At 40.3% G+C, this 26048-nt stretch overlaps 1 protein-coding gene across 5 annotated transcripts in view; it reads right to left on the bottom strand.

Annotated features, from left to right (window-relative positions):
- LOC125460853 (monocarboxylate transporter 2-like) overlaps positions 1–26048 on the bottom strand; it is a 318309-nt gene that overhangs the window by 265235 nt on the left and 27026 nt on the right. For 2 of the 5 annotated variants that reach the window (XM_048548973.2, XM_059652552.1), the window contains exons 1-2: positions 5131–5474; positions 4805–5042 (exon numbers count right to left, since the gene is read on the bottom strand). In XM_048548973.2, the coding sequence (XP_048404930.1) occupies positions 4805–5018 (214 nt within the window). In that variant the 5' untranslated portion in view covers positions 5019–5042; positions 5131–5474. Of the gene's footprint in view, positions 1–4804; positions 5043–5130; positions 5475–26048 lie in introns of those variants that run through there. The other 3 variants (XM_048548971.2, XM_059652551.1, XM_048548972.2) reach the window with 2 other exon arrangements.

Consider the following 26048-nt stretch of genomic DNA (forward strand, 5'->3'; position numbering starts at 1 on the left):
GATATTTAACTCCTTCTGCACTGTGGCACATGGGCCAGAACTAAATACATCCTCCTTCCAAAATTGAACAGAGCTATTGCCAGGCTTTCTTATATCTTTTCCAGAAATCTTGATCAAATAATTGATTCAGAAAGCACTTGAGTCTGCCTGGCATATATTTGGCATGACAGAATGTAGTCTGATCTGTCCTTTGAAATGCCTGGCGGCTAAACTGATTATTGTGGCCTAGCTTTGGAATTCAAGATACCTCAATAAACCCATGGACACCCAACTAACACTTCAGCGACTGTGAATGCCTGCAGGTTGCTGTGTAAAATATAAGTGAGAACTGAGATGTGGCACAGAACACTAAAATACGTTCCCACTGTCAATATCTTTTATGAACTGCTTCTATCCCATGTTAATTTATTTTAAAGCTCTCATAGGAGGTCAGTATCACTGGTAAAGTCAGCATTTATTGCCTATATCTAACTGACATTCAGAAGATGATAGTGAGCTGACTCTTTGAGCTCCTGCAATCCCTTTGGAACAGCAACACTCATAGTGCTGGTTCAGAATGGAGTTCCACGATTTTGTCCCAGTTACAGTGAAGAAGCGGTGACAGAATTTAAAGTCAGGATGGTGTGCAACTTGGAAGGCAACCTGAAGATGGTGGTGTTCCCATGTATCTTCTGCCTTTGTTCTTCAAGCTGGCAGACGTCATGGATTTAGAAGGTGCTGTCAAAGGAAGTTTGACAAGTTTTGCAGAAGTGCATCTTTTTGATGATATATATGCTGCTACCATGTACAGGTGAAGGGTGAGCTTCTTAAGTGTTATTTGATGCCATACTCACCCAGGTAAGTAAAGAGTATTCCATCACAATTCTGATTTGTACCTTGAGGATGGTGGACAGGCACTGGGGACATGACAGATGCCAGCATTTCCAGCCTCTGACTATTCCTACATCTACAGTATTTATGTAGATGCTATGAGGTAAGTTTCTGGTCAATAGTAAGCCCCAGGATGTTGCCAGTGGGGGATACAGCGATGGTAGTGCAGTTGAACATCACAGGAAGATGATTAGATTCTCTCTACTTTGGAGGTGGCCACTGTAACAGACCAAAGGCAGCAGATACATGGGGTCACCACCATGTACAAGTTCCCCTCCCAATCACGCATTGTCCTGGCTTGGAACAATGTTAGAATCCTTTATTGTGCTTCAGGGTCAAAACCTGGAACTGCCTTCCTACCAGTGGGTGAGCCTACGCCACACAAGCTGCTGCAGTTCAAAATCGCAGCTCAGTACCTGCTCAAGGACAATGAAGGGTGGGCTATAAATGCTGACCTTGTCAACAGTATTCACATCCCATGAGCAAGTCTTAAAAATAAACTTTTTGTTGACATTCTTTCTTTATATAACCAGAAATCTGTCAGCCTCACCAACATTCGAAAGTCAACAGCCCTGACATTCAACAGGGCTTTCTGCAGGCTTCACCTTCACTTCAAAGGAAGACGAGTAAAAATGCTTGGGGAATGATTTGAAGGGATGTTTGAGTCAGTTTTACAGGAATTTCAGCAACTTTTCACTTAAGTTGTTGCCGGAAATGTAACAAAGCCTTCAGAGACTGAGAGTCCTCTGGTTTTAATTCTATCAGATAGCCTGTTTTTATGTTATAGATACGTTCAGATAAAAACAAAACAAATAGCATTGGATTTGACCCATGGGAAATTATATACCAAGTGTAAACGTTTAACAACATTTGACTTTTGTTTTACCCAACTGAAGTCTCAAAGTGATCGTTTTCACTTCTTATATTGAACAAACATTTATTAATGCTGTATTATAAGTCTGTCTTTGCAAACTGCGTGGGGCATCAGAGTATTTTTCTTTAAATTAAATAAATGCAATTACTTATTTGCCACTGTTTGAGCTTGATGTAATATAGAAGGGGCTCCTGCCTGAGATCAAAATGTTTAGCTACCAACATGTGAAAAGAAATTGAAGCTGGTCACATAAGTTTTGTAATGCAAGAACAAATTTAGCAAATACTTCATTTGAGTTAAAAGGTATTGCACACACCAAATAAACCACCAGCGGAAACTGCATAAAGGTGGATAATAGAACACAAAATGTAGAACGTTGAACAGTACAGCACAGCACAGGCCCTTCGGCCCACGAAGTTGTGCTGACCTATTATCCTACTAAGATCAACTACCCTGCATACCCTACATTTTACTATCATCCACGTGCCTATCCAAGAGTCACTTAAACATCTCTAAAGCATCTGACTCCATTACCATTGCCAGCAGCGCATTCCACACGCCCACCCACTCTCTGTGTGAAGAACCTACCTCTGGCATCTCCTCTACACATTCCTCCAGTCACCTTAAAATTATGCCCCCTCATAATAGTCATTTCCACCAATCATGATTGCTGTTCAGACCAATATTTTAAATAGAAATTCCAACATTTAACTTCGATTGAAAGCCAGGCCCTGGAGAAGATTCCACCTTGTAAAGACTTTTACACAACCTGTTGATTGTAAAACACTACCTTTTTTTTACATTGATGAACTTATGTTTGACACCATTGAATAGAATTTGCCTCTTCCTACTTGTGATAACAGCTAAAACCCTGGATTTTGTAACATCATTGGGCCCCTTAAGAAGAAATTCTTCAAGATACAATCAAAAGTGATCCATAACTTCTAAGGGAAGTTCCAAGGGTTTTACTTGTGTTCTTTTTCCTTCCCACTATTACCTCCTAAAGTTGCATTTCCCTTAGAAATCTCTTTCTAGCTCCAGCTTGGCGAACCTCCCAGCTTTATTGTAACTCCTAAAGTTCCATCTTAAGCTTGCAACCACATTCCATGTGGTAAACAATAGGGTCAGCACTTTCACTGCTTACGGTGCAGGCCTGGTCAACTCTTTATTTTGCTTCCCATTTCCCTGTTGGTTACTGACCCTATAGAATAAAACAGCAATGTCAAAGTTGTTGTACGTGATGGTTTTGGATTCACACGGACCCTGTGACCGGATTTCAAAATTACTTCCTTCATTGGGACCCAGTTCGATTCCAGCCTCGGGCAACTGCCTGTGTGGAGTTTGCACATTCTCCCCGCGGCTGCGTGGGTTTCCTCCGGGTGCTCCAGTTTCCTCCCACAGTCCAAAGATGTGCAGGCTGGGTGGGATAGCCCTTGGGAAATGTGGGGTTACAGGGATTGAGTAAGTGGGTGGGTCTGGGTGTGGGTGGGATGCCCTTCGGAGGGTCAGTGTAGACTCACTGGGCTGAATGGTCAGCATCCACGCTGTTGGTATTCTATGATTCTAAGATTTATAGTCTTTGCCACAGCAACAGGAAACACATTAGCTTCATAATTAGGTAGAAATGCTAATCAGTTATGCTTGCTTCCAACGATTGCTCAAGTCCTTGGAAGTTAAGGGTTAGTTTAAAAATTCACAACTTAAGGTGTTCCCACTGTGGGCTTTAAAACTGTCTCCAAATTTAAATAGTTTACTTCTCCCTCAACAAAACAATCCAAGTTCCATTTGATCTGAAAATTGAAAGAACTGTGGATGCTGTAAATCAGCAACATAAATAGAAATTGCTGGAAAAGCTCAGCAGGTCTAGGCAGCATCTGAGGAGATAAATCAAAGTAAATACTTCAGGTCAAGTGACCCTTCTTCAGCACTTCTTCAGAAGTGACGCTGACAAACCTGCTGAGTTTTCACAGCAATTTCTATTTTTTTTCCCATTTGATCTCTTTAGAATCAAACCACTCAGGCTTCCTGTCAGCAAGATTCAGAACATGTCACATGATCCATTTCTTTTATCTTCAGTTTGAAAAACTGTATCACTTTCATAAGCCAAAATAAAAGTCCTAAAACATAATGTTATAAACCGCATAACTGTCATACCGGCTATATAGATCTGCCGTAATGGTATTAACGTAACATTAATTACTTTTCGTTACAAAGACTAATCTGTCTTTAACACTGACACATGGTCCCCAAAATCGGGCTGATTCTGGCTAGGGCTTGGAAAAATGATACTGGTGCGACAAGCCATTGTTGATGGCCAGTGGGAAAACTACTGAGGATAGACAGTGAATGGGACAAGCATAGCGGGGTGGCAACTCCCACTTTGTTGTTTTCGGAAATGAAGTTAAATGCTATTTCTTGAGACAGTTCTCCAAGCTGCTTTATTCACCCAATGCTACTCCCACTACAATCCATGTAATAAAAGCAAAAGTGGAATAAATCCCAGTTGAATCAGCGTAAACACAACAAATGCAACATTATTGCTATTATTCAAGGAAGACAAAAATATACAGTTTGAAATCTCATTGTGCTTGTGATTGAGAAGCCATTGAATTGAACCAAACAGGCAAACAGACTTTTTAATAATGGAACAGGAGCCCATATTTACCCTTATTTTCACCTCAAACACTGTAACTTTAAACTGATTGTGGCCAGGCATGAAGAACAACCTTGATTGACCTCCCATTTGTAACATTCCGCAATCTTAGCTCAAATACGAAATTACTTTAAAACTACGGGTGAGGCATATGATTGTAGACAAATCAAAAAGTGGCTTCATAAATGATGTTCTTTCTCAAATGCATCTGGCATTTCTTTTTTCTCTGGCTGAATTACTGCATCGAAGGAGCTAAATAAACGCAGTGGTTGCCATTGAAGGGGCATCCATTCTATAATTACAGAACTTGCTCTAAAGCGTTCCAGCCAACATCTGTAAAGTACCTTCACAAACTGCTTATGGATTAGTTATACAACATATACTGCAGTAGAGGCTTATTCACCTACCTCCAGCGTACATAACAGCCAATGTTGTTGAAGAGATCCATGCAATCTGACTGTATGAGGTGTCAAAGATCTCCTGAATCTCCTTGAAGAACACAGTTATGGCTTTAGGAAATGCATAAGAAAATCCAATTGAGACAAAAGCTCCTATGACCACTGCCCAGCCCCAACCACCATCTGGGGGCACATATTCCTGTGATGATGCTGGTGCTGGCATCTTAGACTTCTTGCTCTTGGTTGACTGGAAGAAGCAAAGGAAAAGTCATTTTACAATGCAGCACATGTAAAATATTAAAGAGAATCCAATTGATGTTGTCTAGAAGACAAACCTGTGTGCACTTCTAAAGGTTCAAGAGGTATCCTCCAGATAACCTTTGCAGAGTGGCTCGTTTCTGAAGCGCTAGTAATTGAACACCTGATTTGAGTCTGTTGAATGCAAGAAGTACCATAATAACATGAAAGCGGACTGGTATTTTCAGCTTGGCATAGTTCAATATAAACACACACAGAGTAGGAGGAGACATACAACGTCAGTCAAGGGATTATCTCACTGCATATGCCATGGTTTAAATCACTGAAATAATTGCTTTCTCAAACAACTTAGTCCTTTCAGGAAATCTCTGCTGAAAACCAATGAACGCCCACAACTTTAGGAGCAGAACAGGGAAAATCCAACCAGGAGGCAAAATTGCAGGGCCAGGCAATTTAAGGCAGCCCTGCTTTAATCAGTACTTTGCACAAACAATTCAATCTCTCCTTTGAACTGCAGGTAAACTGGAAGAGTAAAGCTTGTGAAGAAATCTTCGGACATGTGATTTTTTTTTCTCCACAAAAGATAAATAAAGCAATATAATGGCCCAAGAAGTGTTGGAGTTTAAATAAAAACTGTGACTTTATATCCAACAGGGCAGAACAGTAACTTAGTCACAAGGTCATCCAGGGAGGAAACCAAGTTGAGAAAAGAAAGCACATTGTTTTAATGTAATTGCACATTCATTTCCAAAGCTTCCAATCAATACAGCTCTGTCTGATCTCATTACCCCACACATACACACTTACACACAGACAACTTATGAATATTCCACAGTCACCAGCTGTCTGTTCTCCACTCATGCTCATTAACAAAATTACACAATGCCAAATGTTATCATCAAGCCCTGCTAGAGGTGACCTTCCTTGGAAATATTCAAGGTTTGGCAGCAGTTTGTGCTCTGCTAATTGTACAGGAGCAAGGAATCATCTTGCTAGTCAAGCATGCCATTGCACGGACTGAACAAATGTACACTGTGTGGCTAGATCCATTGTTGTGCTCCAAACTTAAAATGGTCAGTGAATTTAGCGACACAAACAAACTGCTCTGTTCAATTGATCTCCTTTTACCACTGGGTCATCTTAGCACCCCGACCCTAAACTCTAAGGGGAGGAAATGGCCTAGTGGTATTGTTATTCGGCTTAATACCACAGACCCATTTAATGCTCTGGGGGACCTGGTGGAATGTGAATCCAATAATAATCTGGAATTAACAGTCAAATGATGAGCATGACACCATTTCCAATTGTTGGGGGAGAAGCCTATCTGGTTTCATTAATATCCTTCAGGAAAGAAAACAACTGTCCTTACCTGGTCTGGGCTACATGAGACTCCAGACACATGGCAATGCATGGGTCTTAGCTGCCCTCTGGGGCAATTAGGGATTAGTGGCCAGAGGAAATCTCTCATTCTGTGAATGGACGAATAAAGGAGATAAATGCCCTCTCAATTAATACTTCACTCATAGGTACTGAAGAAAAGCAAAAATTACAGCGATATGGCACATTGCTCTACCTGGGCTCAATGAATGGAAATCAGGAACCGGAGCCTATAAAACACTAACAGGCCTCGGCGGGATAGATACGGGAAGGTTGTTCCTGATGTCTGGAAACTACAGACTGAGGGATTATAGTCCAAGGATACGAGGTGGGCCATTTAGGATTTAGGTAAAGAGAAATTCCTTCACCCAGAGAGTGGGGAGCCTGTGGAATTGTTTGCCACAAAAAGTTGTTGAGACCAAAACATTGATTGTTTTCGAGAAGGAGTTAAATATAGTTCTGAGGTCTAAAGGCATCCAAGGTTACGAGCAAAAAGCAGAAGCAGGGGAATGAGCTGGATGATCAGCCATGATCACACTGAATGGTGGGGTAGGTTCGAAGGGCAGAGTGGACTACTCCAGCTTCTCTTTCCTATGCAAGTAACACAGGTTGAGTAGTTTTGAAGTAATTCACGTGAAAATCTCATACGGGTTTATTTCACAGCTCAAGCTACAAATAACAGCTATGGATAACTGTATTGTGTCCTGATCCCACTTTGCTCCTGCCTGGATTGCACAGCACAGCTCCACTTGAAGTTTCATCCGGATCTTTAATGTATCAACATATCTTGATCTTCAAACAATGCAGCTCTTAACATCCCTTTCCTTTCCCAGGATATCACTACACGCATTAACAGCAAACTCTCATATATATTAGGGCATTTTCCAAACTATTTACCTAAAAAAAAATTCAGAAACATGAATTAATGAATATGAGTCTAAAATCTGTAAAGGTGGTTTGACAATCCTATCAACTCTTACGATGGTATACTTTCTGGAGATGTATACTGAGTGTTCTCGGCTTGTGAATGTGTCGGAGTTTGTGTGTGTGTTAGCATGCTGGTCGTTGACTTGATGGCATTCACACCTTCATTATCCCAGGTAATTTGCTTGCATTATCATGTAGGTATTTTGCATACAATTAGAGTTTGTACAGTTCCTAGAGTTGGCTTCTGTTCACCCTTAATTTTTTCTCCATTTAGTGCGATGAGTTCGTAGGTTCACTGCGCCCTTTGGATAACTCTCTGGATGGCAATACTCCCTGTCCATTTACCAGAACTTGTGTAAACTAAGTGAGGTACTTGTCAGTGATTTGCACCAAATTATTTTCAATGGCTTGTGATTGGTTTCCAAGGTGATTTCCACACCGGTAGAAGAGTATAGAAACCTGTGTTACTGAATATTGCAGCATGTGTTTTACTCTCTGTGTTGGAATAGTTGTACTACAATTGCAACAAACTTTTGAATCCAAATGCAATTGGTTTGTAACCTTGCATGATACATATTTCTGGCTCTTTATAAGGCACTTCAATTTCCAGGGTTGCCCTCTTCTTTGAGTTAGAACTGTAGGATACAAGTTGCTGCTGACAACCCTTGTGCGAATGATTCAAACATTTATTGATGATTCTCCTGCCATACTTTTGGAACGTCTTTCTGTAAGAGTTCTCTAAAGGTTAATATAATGTCAGAAAAGTTTGGTGGTGCCTGAGACACCTCTGAGACATCTCTGCAGGTCTTCGTTTTCTTGAGAAACAGGCAAGTGTTGCCCGTCTTTAGGTTTGTCTAGGTTTGGGATTCTATAACTTGAGCAAACAAAAGACTTGATTTAACCACATTCACATGATACTTTCTATTATTGAAGATGAGTCGTTCATAATGATCTATCACCATCAATGGCTGCAGACTTTGATTGTTCTGTTCTTTGCTTTTGTCCATTACCAGACTATCATCAGCAATATTTACCCATTCAGGACTATTTTCTGTCCATATTCCAATGCACCAGATCCTGACAGGCAGACAGATTTAAGGGTAGCATCTGAAATCAGATGGTATTCTGAAAATAGTGATTTCTTAGGGATCCTAATTCTTGAACTGCCCAATATTTATCTTTGGCATCCAACTTCAAGAAGAATTTAGTTCCTGCAAATTTGGGAGCCAAAACCTCTAACATTGGAATTTTAAGTTAGCATTTCATGAGAGAATGATTTTGGTGTCTTCGGTCTAAACACATCCTGGCTTTGCCAACTTTCTTTCGCACACATGTAATAGAACTGCACCAGATTATTTATTGATACACATAATGTATGATACATTACATTCTATATTACCAGCTCATTTTTAAGATTCCCTTGAATGTTCACTCTGCACTTTCTCTGATGGTTAATTGATGGAATTCTATCTCTGATGTACAATATGGCCCCACCTTTGAATCTCTTATAGTGTCCAATCTGTTTTGATATAATTATTAAAAGTCTGAGAATAACTCAGTGTGAGTATTTTTGATCTTTTTAGCTGCAGTTGGTACCTTGGTGATCCCATAGTTGGTCACAATATTGAAATTTGTGCACATTGCTAATCCTGCCCTTACTGATCTACTCACATCCACAATACTTATAGCAAACATGCAGAATTGCACTGTCAGCACATTGATGCAAGAGATGGATGTCCCATTAAAAGCAACATTAATTTTGCTGATGTATGTTACACCATTGACCTACGATCCAGATATATTCCATTCATCCTGTAAAAAATGCCCACACCACTGAGAAGCTTGTTCTTGACAAGACGAAGAATGGTGGTGACACTCATTCTTATTGCCATCATGTTGTTCATTCCACTTGTCTGACTGTATTCTGTTGTCCCTCTGTCCATAACTTTGGAACCACATACCACTTTCAAAGACCTTGTAATGTAGGATAGTATAGTGATGGTTATAACAGACGATATCTTCCACAAAACTTGCTTGCTTTCAACGTCCTAACTACTGTGCCGGTGCTTGTTACTGCACCTAATGCTTGCAGATGCTATTGTCTGGTTAAAATGCCTTCACATTTTCTACCGTTGTTAAGCAACATATCAATGTAGTGATGTTTCATTTTCTCCAAGAGGTATTTTTAGAAAGCTTTGATAGATGTTGAAGTTATAACTAGCTCCATTATCTGCTCAGGCAACTCAGCCTCAGAAAAATCATTCATTTCCCTTGTCAATGCACCTACTGTCAAACTGATTAATTAATTCTTGTGACTGTTGCTGTGTAAGGTACCAGCTCTCAACGGTGAATTTCAAACCTTACTTTTGGATGAAATTGGCTTTCCAGCATTTTTCACAGCTTAGCTGGATCATTCTGATTCTAGTGAGACAGAGTTGAAGTGTTGACTTTCACTTGTTTTAGAACATAGAACAATACAGCACAGAGCAGGCCCTTCGGCCCTTTTGGATGGCTGTTTTTATTTCACTGCTTCTTTATCCAGTTCTGAGATGATTAAATCTGAAAAATAAAAGGGCTCTATCCTTTGTTTAGAGAACCTCACTTCAGAAAGAATGTCTGTGCCCTTCTAATTCATGTGTGGAAATTTGATAGCACTGTTTCTGATGTACCTTGTCTTTTGCAACTGCTATAGGTATCTGGAGGATTGCTACTACATGATCACGTTGTGCGGAAATTCAGAAATGCAGTCGAACACACTCAGAAATCATGTATTTAATTGTTATTATGCATTTTTTTTCTGGTGTACAAATGTAAATCTAACTCGAAATGACTTCAAAGATAATGGGAACTGCAGATGCTAGAGGATCCGAGATAACTAAGTGTGGAGCTGGATGAACACAGCAGGCCAAGCAGCATCTCAGGAGCACAAAAGCTGACTTTTCGGGCCTAGACCCTTTTGAAGCCTTCTTCTGGAGTGTTCAAACTGGTATCACTGCCTTGTTTCTTAAGAAAAATCACCACTGAGCACCAAACTGTGTTTTCTTTGCTTATTGATAATTAACAATGATCATGTAGCATGGATTTTACCTGAAAATTTGTTGCCAGTTTACTTAACAGATCATGTTAAAACTTTTGGTTACAGATAAATATGAGTCTAGAATGCTTCTATCAATATTGCCCAGAGCAATTTGTCATGTGATTTCCTGTTCCTTGCCCCATTAAAATACCTAACTCTTAAAGCAATACAGCTCTTTAAGGAATGACAAGCTTCTTCTCATAATCAGTAGATGTATCCCTCTACATCTTCATGGAGAAAACTTAGGTCACATCCTTACCTTTTTTCTGCATGTTCTATTCAGTTCTGTTCTCTTTGACATCATGAAAATTTAAATCTAATTATTTATAAACTTTTACATTGCAGGGAATATAACCTGATTAAATTTTGTCTTTTAATATAAATACACCTCTGGATGCCAATTATCATGCTGTTAAATTGTACCTCATCCCCTCGAAGAGTTCTGTCAATTATTAGGCGTGCTCACCAGAACTGCTCAGAGTATCTGGAGAGACTGCTGTGAACCTGTGGAACTCTCTGCCACAGGAAGTTGTTGGGGCTAGTTCATTAGATATATTCAAGAGGGAGCTGGACATGGCCCTTGTGGCTAATGGGATTAAGGGGTATGGAGAGAAAGGGGGAATGGGATTGTATGATCAGCCATGATCACATGAAATGGTGCTACAACATATTGAATGGCCTACATCCAAACCTATTTTCTACGTTTCCATGTCCGATTAAAATCAGACCTGGTATAGCTCTGGTATAACTTCTACTCCTTAATATTCTGTTCCTCTCGACAACCCCCTGCCAAACCAAAGAATTCTGAAGACCAGTGTAGGTGTTCCAACATCACCTCTGCTAAGGTTGACTAATTAAGTGATTCTGACATTTTCTTTGTGTCAGATGCCTAGGGCACACCTTATTGTAAAAGAACATAAGATCATTGGAACAGGAGAAAGTCTGTTCAGACGATGGAGTCCACCTCATTATTTTAAATCATTGGCTAATAATCATCTTGATGCCACTTTTCTGAACGCACTCCACGTTTATTAATGTCATTAGCCTCCCAGAACTAGGGATTTCTGTCTTGAAATGCTCAATGATGAGTTTCCTTAGTCCAATGGGGTAGAGAATTCAGAAGATTCACTATCCCCTGAGTGAAGAAATTGCTCATCATCTCAGTCTTAAATGCCCTAACCCTTGTTATGAGACTATGTTCGTTGGTTCTAGAGTCACCAAGCCAGGAAAAACATCCTATATATATCCACCTCCATACCCTGTAAAATTTTCATGCATTTCAACAAAGATCACCTCTTATTTTTCGAAAATATAGAGATGCTATTTTGTCAATCTATCCTTGTAACACAATCCTGTCATCACAGAGTTTAGTCTGGTGAATCTCTACTACATTCCCTCTATAGGCATGTATACCCATCTTTGATAAGGAGGCCATAACTGCTCACAATACCCGAGGTGAGGTCTCACCAAGGTCTAAGGATGTATAGCAAGAAATCTTTACTTCTGTCCTCAAATCTCTTTGAAATTCATACAATCTCTTAGGTTCGGAGACAGGCCCTTTAGCCCAACAAGTCCATACTGACTCTCAGAACATCCCACCCAGACCCATTTCCCTAATCTACACCTCCCTGAACACTACAGGCAATTTGGCATGGCCAATCCACCTAGCCTGGACATCTTTGAACTGTGGGAGGAAACCATTGAGCCATTATGCCGCGCTTCAAAATGAATGCCAACATGCTGTCTACATTACAAGGCTCAGTTCGTAAGTAAGTTACCTTAGGAGCCAAACTTGCATTATTTTTCAAGGACATTAATATTCAAGGTAAGCAAAATTAATTGCAATTGTTTGCCCCATTTAGTAGGGTGAGATCATTTATGTTTGGCTTTGAAACAGATTTGCCATGTTCAGACAATGGTGACCAGAGGCTACTGCAGTGCATTACCAATTACCTGAATATAATGTAGAACATATCAGATTATCTCCTCTGTTTATATGTTGCAAAAAGGGAGTTTGAATCTGGCTTTTTCATGGAAAACCTATTGATTCCAACGACTCTGCTGCAATCCTACTTTCTCAAAGGCATAGAGTGACTCACTATAATGTCTTAATGCAATTCACAAAGTGAGACAGATAGCAGACACTTGCAGATGTAGGAATGGGGTAAGAGATCAAAGATTGAGACACAGATTTTACTTCTGAGGGAGATTTTCAAGGAGGTGTGACTGAAGGAAGCAGTAGAAAGATAACTCCTTTAAAACAATAAACTGTGTGAGCACAGTATAATGTGATCACAGATTAGATTGCAGTTTATTACATAGGAATGGTCTTATCTTTACAGACACTGCAAAGATAAGCAAAGAATGTTGATGGCACTGAAAATTGAAAAAGGCAGTCACTTCCCACAAATCTGTTCAGATCGCTCTATCAGTTCCCAAAGGGTGTTCAATTTAAATATCACGGTCAGATTTGTAAAACTTCAAGAATCCTATCTTGAAAGCAACAACAAGATTAACATTTGAGAATAAAACTGAAGAGGCAAGATAGCAAGGGTACATTTACGCCCATCAATGAAAACTCACTAAACGTTCCTTTATTGGCTTACACAAAATGCATAGTAAGATGCTGTAACAATGACAATCAAAATTAACTTCAAAAGGTGGATTAAGAAATGTCAAACAGATTAGATTGTATGGAGCTTGAGATAACAAATACCAATAAATGTGACCTCCAATTCAACACAGAGATGTGCATAAAGCTATTCCAAGGTCAAAAAATAAAAGTGCTGTGTCTTTTCTGTGCATGAGCAGTTTATTACTGACAGCTCAGGCGTATTGCATTTTGTTATAGAGCTCTGTCATGTACTTTGTAAGAAATCATATCCCTGTGTGTTTATGTACATATATGTATGTATATATGCATATATAATCAAGATTTGCAAACTATTGTCTTCTTCATCTCTGTAGTTTTTCATATAAGGAACTCAGATGATCCTTGAATGTTGCCAAAGCAAGTAGATCATATCAACACACCCAAGGAAAATGCTCCAGCTCCCAAGCACATTGAACAAGAGACTCTGGAATATGTTTGAACACTTCTGTAGCTCAGCTGCCATCTCTTTCAAAAGACCCCTCATTGATGAAGAGATCCAAAAGCAACTCAGCCACACTAGTTCTGAAAAAGAGTCACACTGGGCTCAAAATGCCAACTCTGTTTCTCTCTCCACAGATTCTGCCAGACCTGCTGAGTTTCTCCATTATTCTTTCTGCCTGTGCCAGCTGCACTGGCCCAGCCTTTTCACAATTACAATGTGTCGTTGACAACCAAGATCTCCACAAGTCAATAAAAGTCAGAGCCTATGGAGCAGATGTTGTCACCACATTCTGTACTAAAATGAGACCTGGTTTGTGCAAGGGTGTGACATTGAGGTTCTGGAGAAATTCCATCATTTCTGTCTCACCTTGTGGAAAAAAAAACAAAGAAAATAAATCCTACACCTCTGATCCCATTATCCTGAGGTGTACATTGAGTCGACCCCATCCACTCGAAGATCAAGCATTGGCCTGTCAGTCACATGAGGTTCTACAGGCAGTGCTGGCTCTCCACACTGTGTAAGCTATTGCTCATGTTAAAGATTCATGTCATCATCTTCTTTAAGGATAGGACTGTTTGGTCTAGTGTGGGCAAGGAAAACTACTTCCTGGCCGAGCTAGCAGATTCTCTTAAGAGTTAACAAGATATAGCTTACAGTAGCAATCAGTTACAGGGTAGGTTGGTGAGATAGACATTGCTGCCGAGACTTTAAGGAGGAGCAAATATTAGGTCTCACTCCTTCCTCAGCAATTCTCCCACAAGCTCCTATGATATCATCACGGTGGGCAGTGCTCATGGCATTTCTCATTGTTAACCCTTTCAGGGCCATATATGGTAGTTCACATTACTAACCACGGCAGTGGATGGAAACTGATAACCAATGTCTCTGGTTCTTTTGTAGCAGAACGGGAAGCCACCAGCAGAACTGATTGATTGATTGATGGATTGATTTGTTGTTGTCACATGTGCCGAGATACAGAGAAAAGTATTGTTTGGCATGCTCCACGAGCAGATCAAGGTGCATCAGGGTAACAGAATACAGTGTAACGCTGCAGAAAAGGTGCACAGGGACAGAGAGATCAGAATTAACATTTGAGAGGTCTATTTAAAAGCCTGATTTAAAGCTTTTGAGAAGATTTGTAGCTCGGGTTGTGGGTGAGGTTGCGGACTTGTTCACCGAGATGGTGGGTTTCGTCACCCTGCTAGGTAACATCTGGTTTCACTGGAGGCACCCTGACGATGTTACCCATCAGGGTGACGAAACTTTTGCGACCAAACACATCGGCTCGGTGGGCAAACCTCTAAAGTCTGAAAACAGCAGGGAAGGAACTGTTCTTGCATCTGTTTGTATGTGCATTTAAACTTTTAGATCTTCTGCCCGATGGAAGGGAGTGGCAGAGAGCCTAATCTGGGACGGGAGAAGTGTTTGGTTATGTTGCTTGCTGTCCCATGGCAGTGCGAAATGTAGATGGAGTGCAAGCCGAATTCATACAGTCTCATTATTCCTGCTGTGTAAACTCAAACTACTGTCAGCATAACACTGGATATCAATGTTTAAAGATACTGGCAGGGTGGCATAAGAGGCCAGAAATGTTTCTTCCAAATGATTATGAGGATTGCTGAAGTGCAACCCCAAGCAAATAGAGTGATGCAGTGGAATATTAATCAGTTGTCTTCTTCGCTTTCAGGATGCTGCCATCCTTTCCGCTTTTCAAATGCCCCACCAGTACCTGCCTGTTAGTTAGCCCATACTGCTGCCATCTATGTCACAACGGTACAATCTAAAATCGTCAGTCCCTCTAGTAGGGTATTTTATCCGATAGCAGCAATGCTTATGATATCCCTGGTAATATCTTGGATAACATGGCTCTGCAGAATCCAACAGATGTTTATTTTCACTGGCCTTTATATACAAACGTTACATTCTTCAGCTACCTTAGTACCTGTGCTAAAATGAAGCTAAAATGAAATGATTTCTGAAGAAGAGTCTAAGCCCGAAACGTCAGCCTTCCTGCTCCTCTGATGCTGCTTGGCCCGCTGCGTTCATCCAGCTCTACACCTTGTTATCTTTAAAACTGTGAAAGCTTGTATTTTAAAATAAACATATTGGCCCATAAACTGGTGTCGTGTGATTTCTGATCTTGTCCACCCCAGTCCAACACCAGCACCTCCACATCAAGTCCATCGCAGGACAATGATTTTAAGCAATCCTCATAGTCGCTCATCTTCAGTACGATTGTAAATGGTTACATGTGCTCTGGTCAAAGCGTAACATATTAACATTGAGAACATCTTTATCTCTTTCAGTAAATAACAGAAACATGTAGATCAAGGGGAATATTTTAAACTTTAGGTTATCTGCTTTGGGCAATCTGCTCAGCCTGTCAGATGTAAACTTGCTCATTTGTGTCTTATATCTCCCTTTAAATTTATAACTTCACACCTTGACAAGAAGATGATGGTGCACTCATTAGTGATTTGTAGCAGAGCATTTCTAGTGGCCTATGATCTGCTTCAATGATCAGTTTCTTGCGAATTATGTACACATGAAAGCACATCATCCTGAATAACAGAGCTAGTATCTCCCACTCTGTATTGGAATAACTAGCTTCTGCAGATGTCAGGGTGTTTGAACCAAAAGTAATATAAACTGTTTGTCTTGAAAAGAAACACGCCCAAGCCTTTTTGCAATGCATCCGCTTCCACAATTATGACTTTCATCGGGCTTAAGTGTTGAATGAGGCAACAATTTTGTTGACAAGACCTGTTTGAGAGAATCAAAAACATTTTGGTGGTCATCTTAACACACAGAAAGATGCCGCCCTTGAGTAAATCTTTCAGGTGAAGATCCCTTGACTGCAAAGTTGGGAATATATGGTGAGAAGAGTTTCCAAAATCCAAGGCAAAGTCGTAAGTTGTCTTTATCTTGTAAAGTCTGTGTTTATTTAAGATTATGCAGGTTAGAATGGTCTCTGTGGACAAAGCAAATGTACCCAAACTTGTTTACCTGACTTTTACTGACTGCATGCTGTTCAACATTAATTATGGCCAATATGTCGCAGGCATCAGTTTGTCTAACCTATGGCCAAGCTCAGCTTTTGCCTTTGGCACGGCTGCGATATTGTTAGCTAATCAAACAAGGCCAGGCATATTCTCAGTCATTCTATCCATGCACTGCTGGAACACATCTTGGCCTGATAAGAGCCCCCAAATAGTAACCTCAGAAACTGTGCCATCCAGCTGACATCTTAGATGTGGGGAGCTCTCAGAACTTTTCTGCTAAATGGAAAGAGACCAATAGGCATGTTTTCCTATCTTTAAATTAATCTTCTTTGGAAGAAAATAGGATTTTTTTCCAGCAACAGCTTTTAAATGAAAAGTTGAAATGTCTTAGATCTAAGTGCACTCTTATGATGACAGCATTCTCTGAGCCTCATGTAATGGAGTTATACCAGACTTTGTGGTAGCAGATCTTTCTCTTCATTTCACTCAGTTCAACTTAACATTTTCCCTGAATGTGTGCACGGGATTTTCTTAGACAGTTAGGACATGGAACAGCTTCATGCTTAAAATGCAGTACTGCCCCACCACTTAATTGCCAATCACACTGAATTAGCCATAGATATGCAGGCTGTTCCATCACTGCCAGTGCAGCTTGATTTCCATGAATTGGGACTACACCAAGATCTATTGTCCATACTGGTAGACCTGTCACTGGAGCAACTTGATATACACCAAGCAGAAGATTTAGAGGAACTATGATGAGCTTGTATATGGGCACTGGGCTGTAGATCCGCAACTGCACAGAATTGTGATCCTTTAAACCCTGTGACACAGTCGTTCGTGTTAGTATCAAATTCTACGATAGGATGTTAAATACAGAGGCTTAAAAGGTAACATGGCAAAGTGTTGCAAATTCCTTAATATATTCAATATATAAGGAATATTTCAAGGACTCTTCTCATGCAGTGGCAGATCTCTTACTCTGGGCAAGGAGGCCTGAGCTGAAGTTCCGACTGCCCCAGAGCTGTGTACTAACATCGCTAAATATTTTGCTTAGAAGATGAAAACATTCCCTGTCAGGAATATTTTAAAAGGGTTTTGTGGTGCAGTGGCAGTGCCCCCACCTCTAAACCAGGAAGCCCAGGTTCATGTCCTACCTACTCCAGAAGTTTACCATAATATTTCTGATCATGTTGATTAGATGGTTTATTTTCAAACATACAAAGGCGGTCATGTGAACCAGAAAATTAAAGACCCATCTTCCCTGGAGATGTACCATGATATATCCAAACTAGATCATTCAAAATATTCAAATTCATACAAAGAAGAATAATCCAGAAGATGGCTATGCTTTATTGTGAGGTTGGTTCAAATAAAACTCTAACTAAGAAATCTATGTGAGAATTTTGTCTTGCATTTGTGCTCTGGTGAGTAATATCTGACTGGGTAATGAGGTATCCCGAGCTGAGGCATGTATTTTGGGATGTACAGTGTTATAGGTTGGAACTAGCTTCTGTGTTGAATTTAGCTTTTCTTGTGTATCAGCCTGCTTTTTCAGGACGTATGATATTAACAATTGCAAGATATCCTGATTACCTGATAACATCGATATATTGTGCTGTGTGATATCTAGTTAGACATTGAGGTTTGATTGAGAAATTGGTGTAACCAATAAAATGTGATATACATAGATATGAAAAACAGTTAAAGATAAAGACTTATCCTGGGAGTTAACCCTTAGAAACATCAGCGCGATTAACGGCAAAAGCTGGAAAGCTCAACTTTTGAGTTTCGGGCTTACTAGTAGGGAGATCACAAAAATATACTATTAATCTGATAATCAAACCAGTACTCAAAACTGGCAACAAAAAGGTTAAAAAAAGGTTTAATCGCTAAAAGGACTAGAAAGAGAAATAGTAACATCACACTTAGGTGTGAAAATAAGTTGTTAATTACAGGACAAAGGTTAACTTTAAGATTGAAAAATTAAGGGACAGATGAAAGAAATATGGGTTTAAAATATTTATAAAGACTAAATAAAAGCTCACAACTTTGGAAAAGAATCTTCACCAAATAATTAAGGAATAATATTAAATGATACAGCTTCAAAGGTAATTGGGGTAACTTATATCGATAGTGAACACCAATGTTTGCAAATCAGGAGAATTAAAACAAAATGAAGTAAGGCCATTGTTTTCAGATCTTCACCAAAATTTCAGCATGATTAGTAACCCTCAGAAAATACTTCTCAAAGTATATTTTCTCCCACCAGGAGAAAATACTTTACTTAATAAAAACAAAACACTTTGGATGCTAGAAATGTGACATAAACACAGAAAAAGTTAGAAAATATCAGCAGATAACAATGTGTGGAGCTGGATGAACACAGCAGGCCAAGCAGCATCTCAGGAGCACAAAAGCTGACGTTTCGGGCCTAGACCCTTCATCAAAGAGGGGGATGGGTAGAGGGTTCTGAAATAATCAATGATAATGGGAATTGCAGATGCTGGAGAATCCAAGACAATAAAGTGTGAAGCTGGATGAGCACAGCAGGCCCAGCAGCATCTCAGGAGCACAAAAGCTGACGTTTCGGGCCTAGACCCTTCATCAGAAAAGGGGGATGGGGAGAAGGTTCTGAAATAATCAATGATAATGGGAACTGCAGATGCTGGAGAATCCAAGACAATAAAGTGTGAAGCTGGATGAGCACAGCAGGCCAAGCAGCATCTCAGGAGCACAAAAGCTGACGTTTCAGGCCTAGACCCTTCATCAGAGATGCTGCTTGGCCTGCTGTGTTCATCCAGCTTCACACTTTATTATCTGAAATAATCAATGTGGTTTTCACAAGCTTCAAAATCTTCCCTCCCCCCACTGCATCCCCAAACCAGCCCAGCTCATCTCTGCAACCCTATCCTTTTCTTCCTCTCACCTATCCCTCCTCCCACCTCAAGCTGCACCTCTATTTCCTACCTACTAACCTCATCCCACCTCCTTGATCTGTCCATCCTCCCCGGGCTGACCTATCCCCTCCCTACCTCCCCACCTATACTCTCCACTCCAACTATCTTCTCCTTTTTCCATCTTCAATCTGCCTCCCCCTCTCTCCCTATTTATTTCAGAACTGTCTCCCCATCCCCCTTTTCTGATGAAGGGTCTAGGCCCGAAATGTCAGCTTTTGTGCTCCTGAGATGCTGCTTGACCTGCTGTGTTCATCCAGCTCCACACTTTGTTATTTCGGATTCTCCAGCATCTGCAGTTCCCATCATCTCAGAGAATATCAGCAGGTAAGGCAGCATTTGCGGAGAGAAAAACAGTCAATCTTTTGCATCAGGTATGACTTTGTTTGAGAGTCCAAAGCAAGTTAGTAAATTAGATCTAAAATTGACTTTCCTACAGGAGGTACAGGGTAAGAGTGGAAGGGTTGGACGCCTGTGCCCAGTGATGTACCAGAGGAAGTGGTTCTGGGGCCCTTCCTGTTTGTTATGTACATTAATGACTTGGATTTGAATTCAGAGGTATAATTAATAAGTTTGCAGATGACATGAAAATTGGTGGTGTTGCTAATAGTGAGGAGGACAGTCCAGGCTACAGTGTGATATTGATCAGCTGGTAAATTGGGCAGAGCAATGGCAGATGAAATTTAATCCTGCTAAGCTTTTCCAGCAGCTTCTGTTTTTGTTCTCAACAGGTTCTTTCCCTTTGAGCTGCTCAAGTACATCCTCCAGACCCAAGAGTAAGCATTTGTGGTATTCACAAGCTTGAAATCAGCAGACAGAAGTTTTCAGGGAAATACACCTGATCTAAATTAGTGTTTTATTTTAAATGGAAAAGCTATAAACTACCTGTCAGTGTGTTAACAGTATGAAATTTGACTTTCACTTAGTTCGACTCTGCACTTCATGGATGCGTTTTATTTGTGTACCACCTGGACACTTTGGTTGTGGTGTTATACAGTCTAGTTGGTCACCTGTGTTTTGACTTTGGGTCTAGTTTGTCCTTGGGAACCACATTTCCTGCAACATACACATCCAATGTCCCTTGGTGCCACATACTTTACAGATCAAGAAAAGCAACACACCTTTTGGGTCGATGTGACAAACAGCATCTGTTACAAATCTTATTGGTTTGCTGTGCTTCGCTGATTGTACCAAGAGTAATAGTTATACCCAAAACTTGTGATTCCTTGTTGATCTGCTATTACAGCTTCATATTTACATCCATCCATGAGTAATGTATCAATTATGTGGCCTTTTGCCTTACCCTAAAGGATCTTTGCTCAAGCCTCTAATTGTTGTAGAGGCTATAACTAACTCAATTACTCCCTCAGGAGGTTTCTCTTAAGAATGTACATGCTCATGCCATGTTGCAGCAGCAGTTTTCACTAACTTGGGATTGCTGGCTGTAAAACAACCCTCCAATTATTTTTCTTCCTTTTCCCCTTGTTTTCTTATTCCTTTAATGACTTTAGTACATTCAAAACTGTTGCTTTAAGAATTGCAGAATGTAAGAATTTGTAGCAGGAGGTCTCCATCTATTGATTGTGTTCATCCTAAATAGAAAGTGATGTCATCATGTGGGCTGCCCTCCACTTTCATGCTGATTTGGAGAAAGTAAATGGTGGCACCAACTGACCACTGAACTAAGAAGGTAAGCCTTCTTAATGTAGAAATACTTAATCAGATTTTAAACTGCATTTTCTTCTAAGAATGCTTTAGAGATCTGCTTTTGTCACCAGTTAACAGCTTCTTTTTATTTCACAATAATTTCAAAGGTTCTCTGGTGTCTTTTTACAAAGAAGGAGAAATGTGGAGTAGTCTGGTGAGTCTTTAGTTTTGGGTGCATTGGTAATTTCAGCATTTTAACTTTAAAGTAAGGTGCTGATATCTGGTATCTTGAAAGAACTTTATTCTAATAGACCACAGATTAGCTCAGTCTTGTTGGCTGATGTCCTAGATGCAGAACTGTCGAGCTTCAGTACTCACAGAAACCGATGCTGCTTGTTGTCCATTTGGTCTTCAATTAGCTTTTAAAATTTCTAAAACTGACACCTTGGAGTCCTTTTTGGAGGTGGCCTCAGTTACTAACCATGATTTCATTCTTTTGCCTCCAGCAGGGTATTTTCCATAAAGTGGCAATAATTATGTTATTCCTTACAACATTAAAAATAACCGCGGACAATGTGGTATTGAAGAATCCAAAAGATGTTTATTATACTTAATTGTTACATACAAACATTACATTCTGCAGGCATCTCAGTCTCTAAACTGAGACTGTCCTATTTGGTTTCACAGAGCTGCATGCTGCGTGTAGCATTTCATGCCTTGATGGATCCCAGTCAAGATGGAGTATGCAATATGATACATGCTATGACACAGTGATCATATGGTGAGTGTGCCTCTGAAAAACGTATGCTGATGGGTAAGGCATAACATTGAAATATGAATATTAACAGCCATTCAGCCCTTCAAACCTGTAATCCACAGTCAGGACCTTTGGGCCCAGAGTTGCTGAAGGTCATATCATAAAGCTGTCTCCTGCACTGAAAGTGCTTTCCTTCAGATAAGCTCCCAGCACTATCGTAACATTAAGTAGGAACATGAGGACATGAGTCAGAATGGTGCCTAACTTGGAGGGAAGTTTGCAGGTCTTGGTATTGCCATGCATCACATGCTGTTAAATAATAGCAACATTTGCAGATGCTGGAGACCTGAAATAAAAACAGAATGCTAGGGAATCTTAGCAGTTCTGCAAGTGCCTGTGGGGAGAGGAACAGAATTAATATTTCAAGTCTAATATCACTCCTCATGGGCTTTGAAACTCTCAGACACAAATGAATGCAAGAATCTTACAGAGAGAGAGAGCAAGAGAGAGTTGTGAGATTAGAGGCAGCCACTCCTGCTTCTGAATCTGAGGAAATACAGACACTGTTTGTCACCATGCAGATTATGGATGAGATCTTGGGTTCATACTGAAAAGACCAAGTTCATGAGAGTTGATAAGAGGCTGGAGGATTTTCCTGCCTTTGGATCGGGGAGGAAACTGTTGTTGTACGAGTTACCTGAATCTGGCATCTGGCTATGATACAATATTCTTTGGGTAGCTTTGCTGGTAACAACCCTCCTTGTAATATCAGTTTATGCTGTGAACCAGTATTAAGTGATGAAGGGTTAACTACATGTAAGTCTTTGACAGAACATGCACATACTTGTGTAACAAGAACAAGATTACATTACACTAATACAACAGGTTATATTAGTTTCAGACTGGCTAACTACATCAATCCTACATCAGGAGATATTGTTATCCAAAAGAAATATTAACCAGATTTAAGCTATAAGGCTGTCAGCTGTAGAATTAACTTACTATCGAATTAGAACAAACAATTCTCAAAGACAATAATTTATACATCAGTGAGCAGAGTTATTTTAAAGTTTCTGAAGTAACCATTTCAGGCCAAATGTCTTACACTATAACCCTCACAGTGAAAGTCAGTCCGAGGAATTGAAGTTATAGTCTGAGAGATGAAAAAGTAAACAGGCCATCTGCAATGTAGAGTAGCTTTACATTGCTTCTAGGAGAATAACGTCTTTGTTTAACGGACAATGAAAAGTGCTTTTGCGGGGGTATTGTCAGTTGTATTTAAATAAAAATCTGGGAATATATCTCATGGTTTAACGTATATGTTCCCTATTAATTAAAAGGTATTCAATATTGTATTCAATTTATTTGTTACAGTAAACACCTTAAGATTTAAATTTTATCCTTTCATTCAGTCCATCTAGGAGCAGAATTAGGCCATTCAGCCCATTAAGCCTGCTCCGCCATTCGATTATGGCTCATGCGTTTCTCAATTACATTTTCCTGTTTTCTCACTGTAACTTTTGAACTCCTTACTAATCAAGAATTCATCAATCTTGGTCTTAAATACACTTAATGTCTTTGCTTCAACCGCTTTCTGTAGCAATGTGTTCCACAGATTCACCACCCTCTGGCTGAAGAACTTCCTCCTCAACTCAGTTCTAAAGAGTTGTCACTTCACTCTGAGGTGGTGCCCTTCGGTCCTAGTCTCTCCTACAAGTGGAAACATCTTCTCCACGTCCACTCTATCCAGGCCACTCAGTATTCTGTAAACTGCAGTGAAGTACCCCTCACTCTTCTAAGCTCCATTGAGTACAGATCCAGAGTCCTCAACCACTCCTCATTTGATAAACACTTCATTTGCAAGAAAATTCTAAAACTCCTCTGGGCCCTCTCAAATGCCAGTATAACCTTCCCTAGATGCAGAGCCCAAAACTGCTCACAATATTCCAAGTGTTGTCTGAGCAGAGCCTTAAACAGCCTCAGCAATATATGCCTGCGCTTTTGTTCTAGCCCTTTTGAAATGAATGTGATTCAATATTTAGCTTCCTAACTGCCAACTGAACTTGTATATTAACCTTAACAGAATCCTGAACCAGTACAACTAAGTCTCCTCGTGCTTCATGTTTCTGAAGCCTTTTTCTATTTAGAACATAGCTTACGCATTTATTTTCCACATCAAAACGCAAACCTTGCACTTTTCCCACTTTGTATTCCATCAGCTGCTTCTCTGCCCACTCTCCCAGTCTGTCCCAGGCCTTCTGCAACCTGCTTGCTTCCTCATCATTAACTGTCCCTCTACCTATTTCTGCATTATCTGCAAACTTAGAATAAAGCCCTCAGTTCCTTTGTCAAGATTATTAATGCATAACGCAAATAGGTGAGGTCCCAACACTGACCTTTGCAGAGTCACTGGCTGCCATTATCAAAAAAAAAACCTGAATTAGTTTTAACAATGCTATCAGTCTGTAAAATGATCTTAAGAACGGAGAATGCACCATAAAATATCAACTATTTAAAGTAAAGTACAACATAGGGAAATCATCCATGTTGCAGCCAATATAACTGCTCCATCCTGTCATCCTGGAACCTATCCCATTGGTAAACCTCCATCACCCTCCCCGTGTACTCTCTCCTCTCTACCTGTTACGTCCTTGATCCTGATTCCTCATTTTAATCACACCACGCGTACTGTGTGATTCATGTGTCCTACAAAAATAAAAACTAATTCGAAACTGGGGTCAGCCACTGACCCCTTGGGCCTACTGCACCTTTAACCATGGCTGGTCTGATTACTCCACCGACGCTCCTTACCCTTTTAAGATGGAGAGGTGATGGCCGAGTGGTTTAATTGCTAGACCGTTAATCCAGAGAGCCAGGTAATGTTCTAGGGACCTAGGTTCAAATCTTGCTGTGGTATTATTGAATTTGAATTCAATAAAAATCTGGAATTTAGAATCTCATGACCACAAAACTGTTGCCAATCAATGAGGTGGGGGCAGGGCGGGAGCTGGGGTGGGGGGAGAAATCTGATTCACCAATGTCCTTTAGGGAAGGAAACTGCCATCCTTACCTGGTCTGGCCTACATGTGACTTCAGACCCACAGCAATGTGGTTGACTCTTAACTGCCCTCTGGGCAATTAGGGATGGGCAATAAATGCTGTCCTAGCCAGCAATGTCCATTCCCAAGAATGAATATTATAACAGTTAGTTATGATAAGGATTTAGAGATGTACTAAGTCTTCGGAAAACCAAAAAGGAACAAAGTAGAAACTAATGCATGCCACATGGAAAATCATTGATATCTGGGCATGATTACAGGAAAGCAATAAACACAACTTTCAGGATCAACTTTTTAAATACATTGAAGTCAGAGAATTGTACAGCAGGGAAACAGACCCCATGGCACAACTCGTCCATTCCGACCAGATATCCTAAGTTAATCTAGTCCTATTTGCCAGTATGTGGCCCAAGTCCTTCTTAAGTCTAGATAACAAAGTGTGGAGCTGGATGAAAACAGCAGGCCAAGCAGCATCTTAGGAGCACATCATCCTTCTAAAGCCTTCCTATTCATATTCCCATCCAGTTGCCTTTTAAATGTTTTAATTGTACCAGTCTCCACCACTTCCTCTGGCAGCTCATTACATACACGCACCACTCTCTGAGTGGCCAAGTTGCCCCTCAGGTCCCTTTGAAATTTTTCCACTCTCACCGTAAACCTCTGCCCCCCAGTTTTGGACTCCCCCCACCCTTGGGAAAAGACCTTGGTGATTCACTCTATTCACCCCTCATGATTTTATAAACCTCTATAAGGTCACCCCTCAGCCTTTGATGCCCCTGGGTAAATAGCCTCAGCCTATTGATATCTCCCTATCATTCAAACCCTTTAACCCTGGCAACATCCTTTTAAACTTTTTCTGCGTCTTTTCAAGTTTAACATCTTTCTTTTAGCAGGGAGGATTTGGATTCTATTAGCTATGATAAATAGTATATGATCATATGTTTTTTACTAATGTCACTTGTCGCATCTATTAAAATGCAACAAGATCTGCAGCAAAGGATTTAGACATAAAAACTCAAAAGCTGATCAATATTTGATCAGCATGAAAAGACACAGCCCCTCGATCACGTTACTCGATGATCAACAGTTGAAGGCTTT

The sequence above is a fragment of the Stegostoma tigrinum genome, chromosome 18 (genome assembly GCF_030684315.1).
Source record: "Stegostoma tigrinum isolate sSteTig4 chromosome 18, sSteTig4.hap1, whole genome shotgun sequence".
Taxonomy (NCBI): domain Eukaryota; kingdom Metazoa; phylum Chordata; class Chondrichthyes; order Orectolobiformes; family Stegostomatidae; genus Stegostoma; species Stegostoma tigrinum.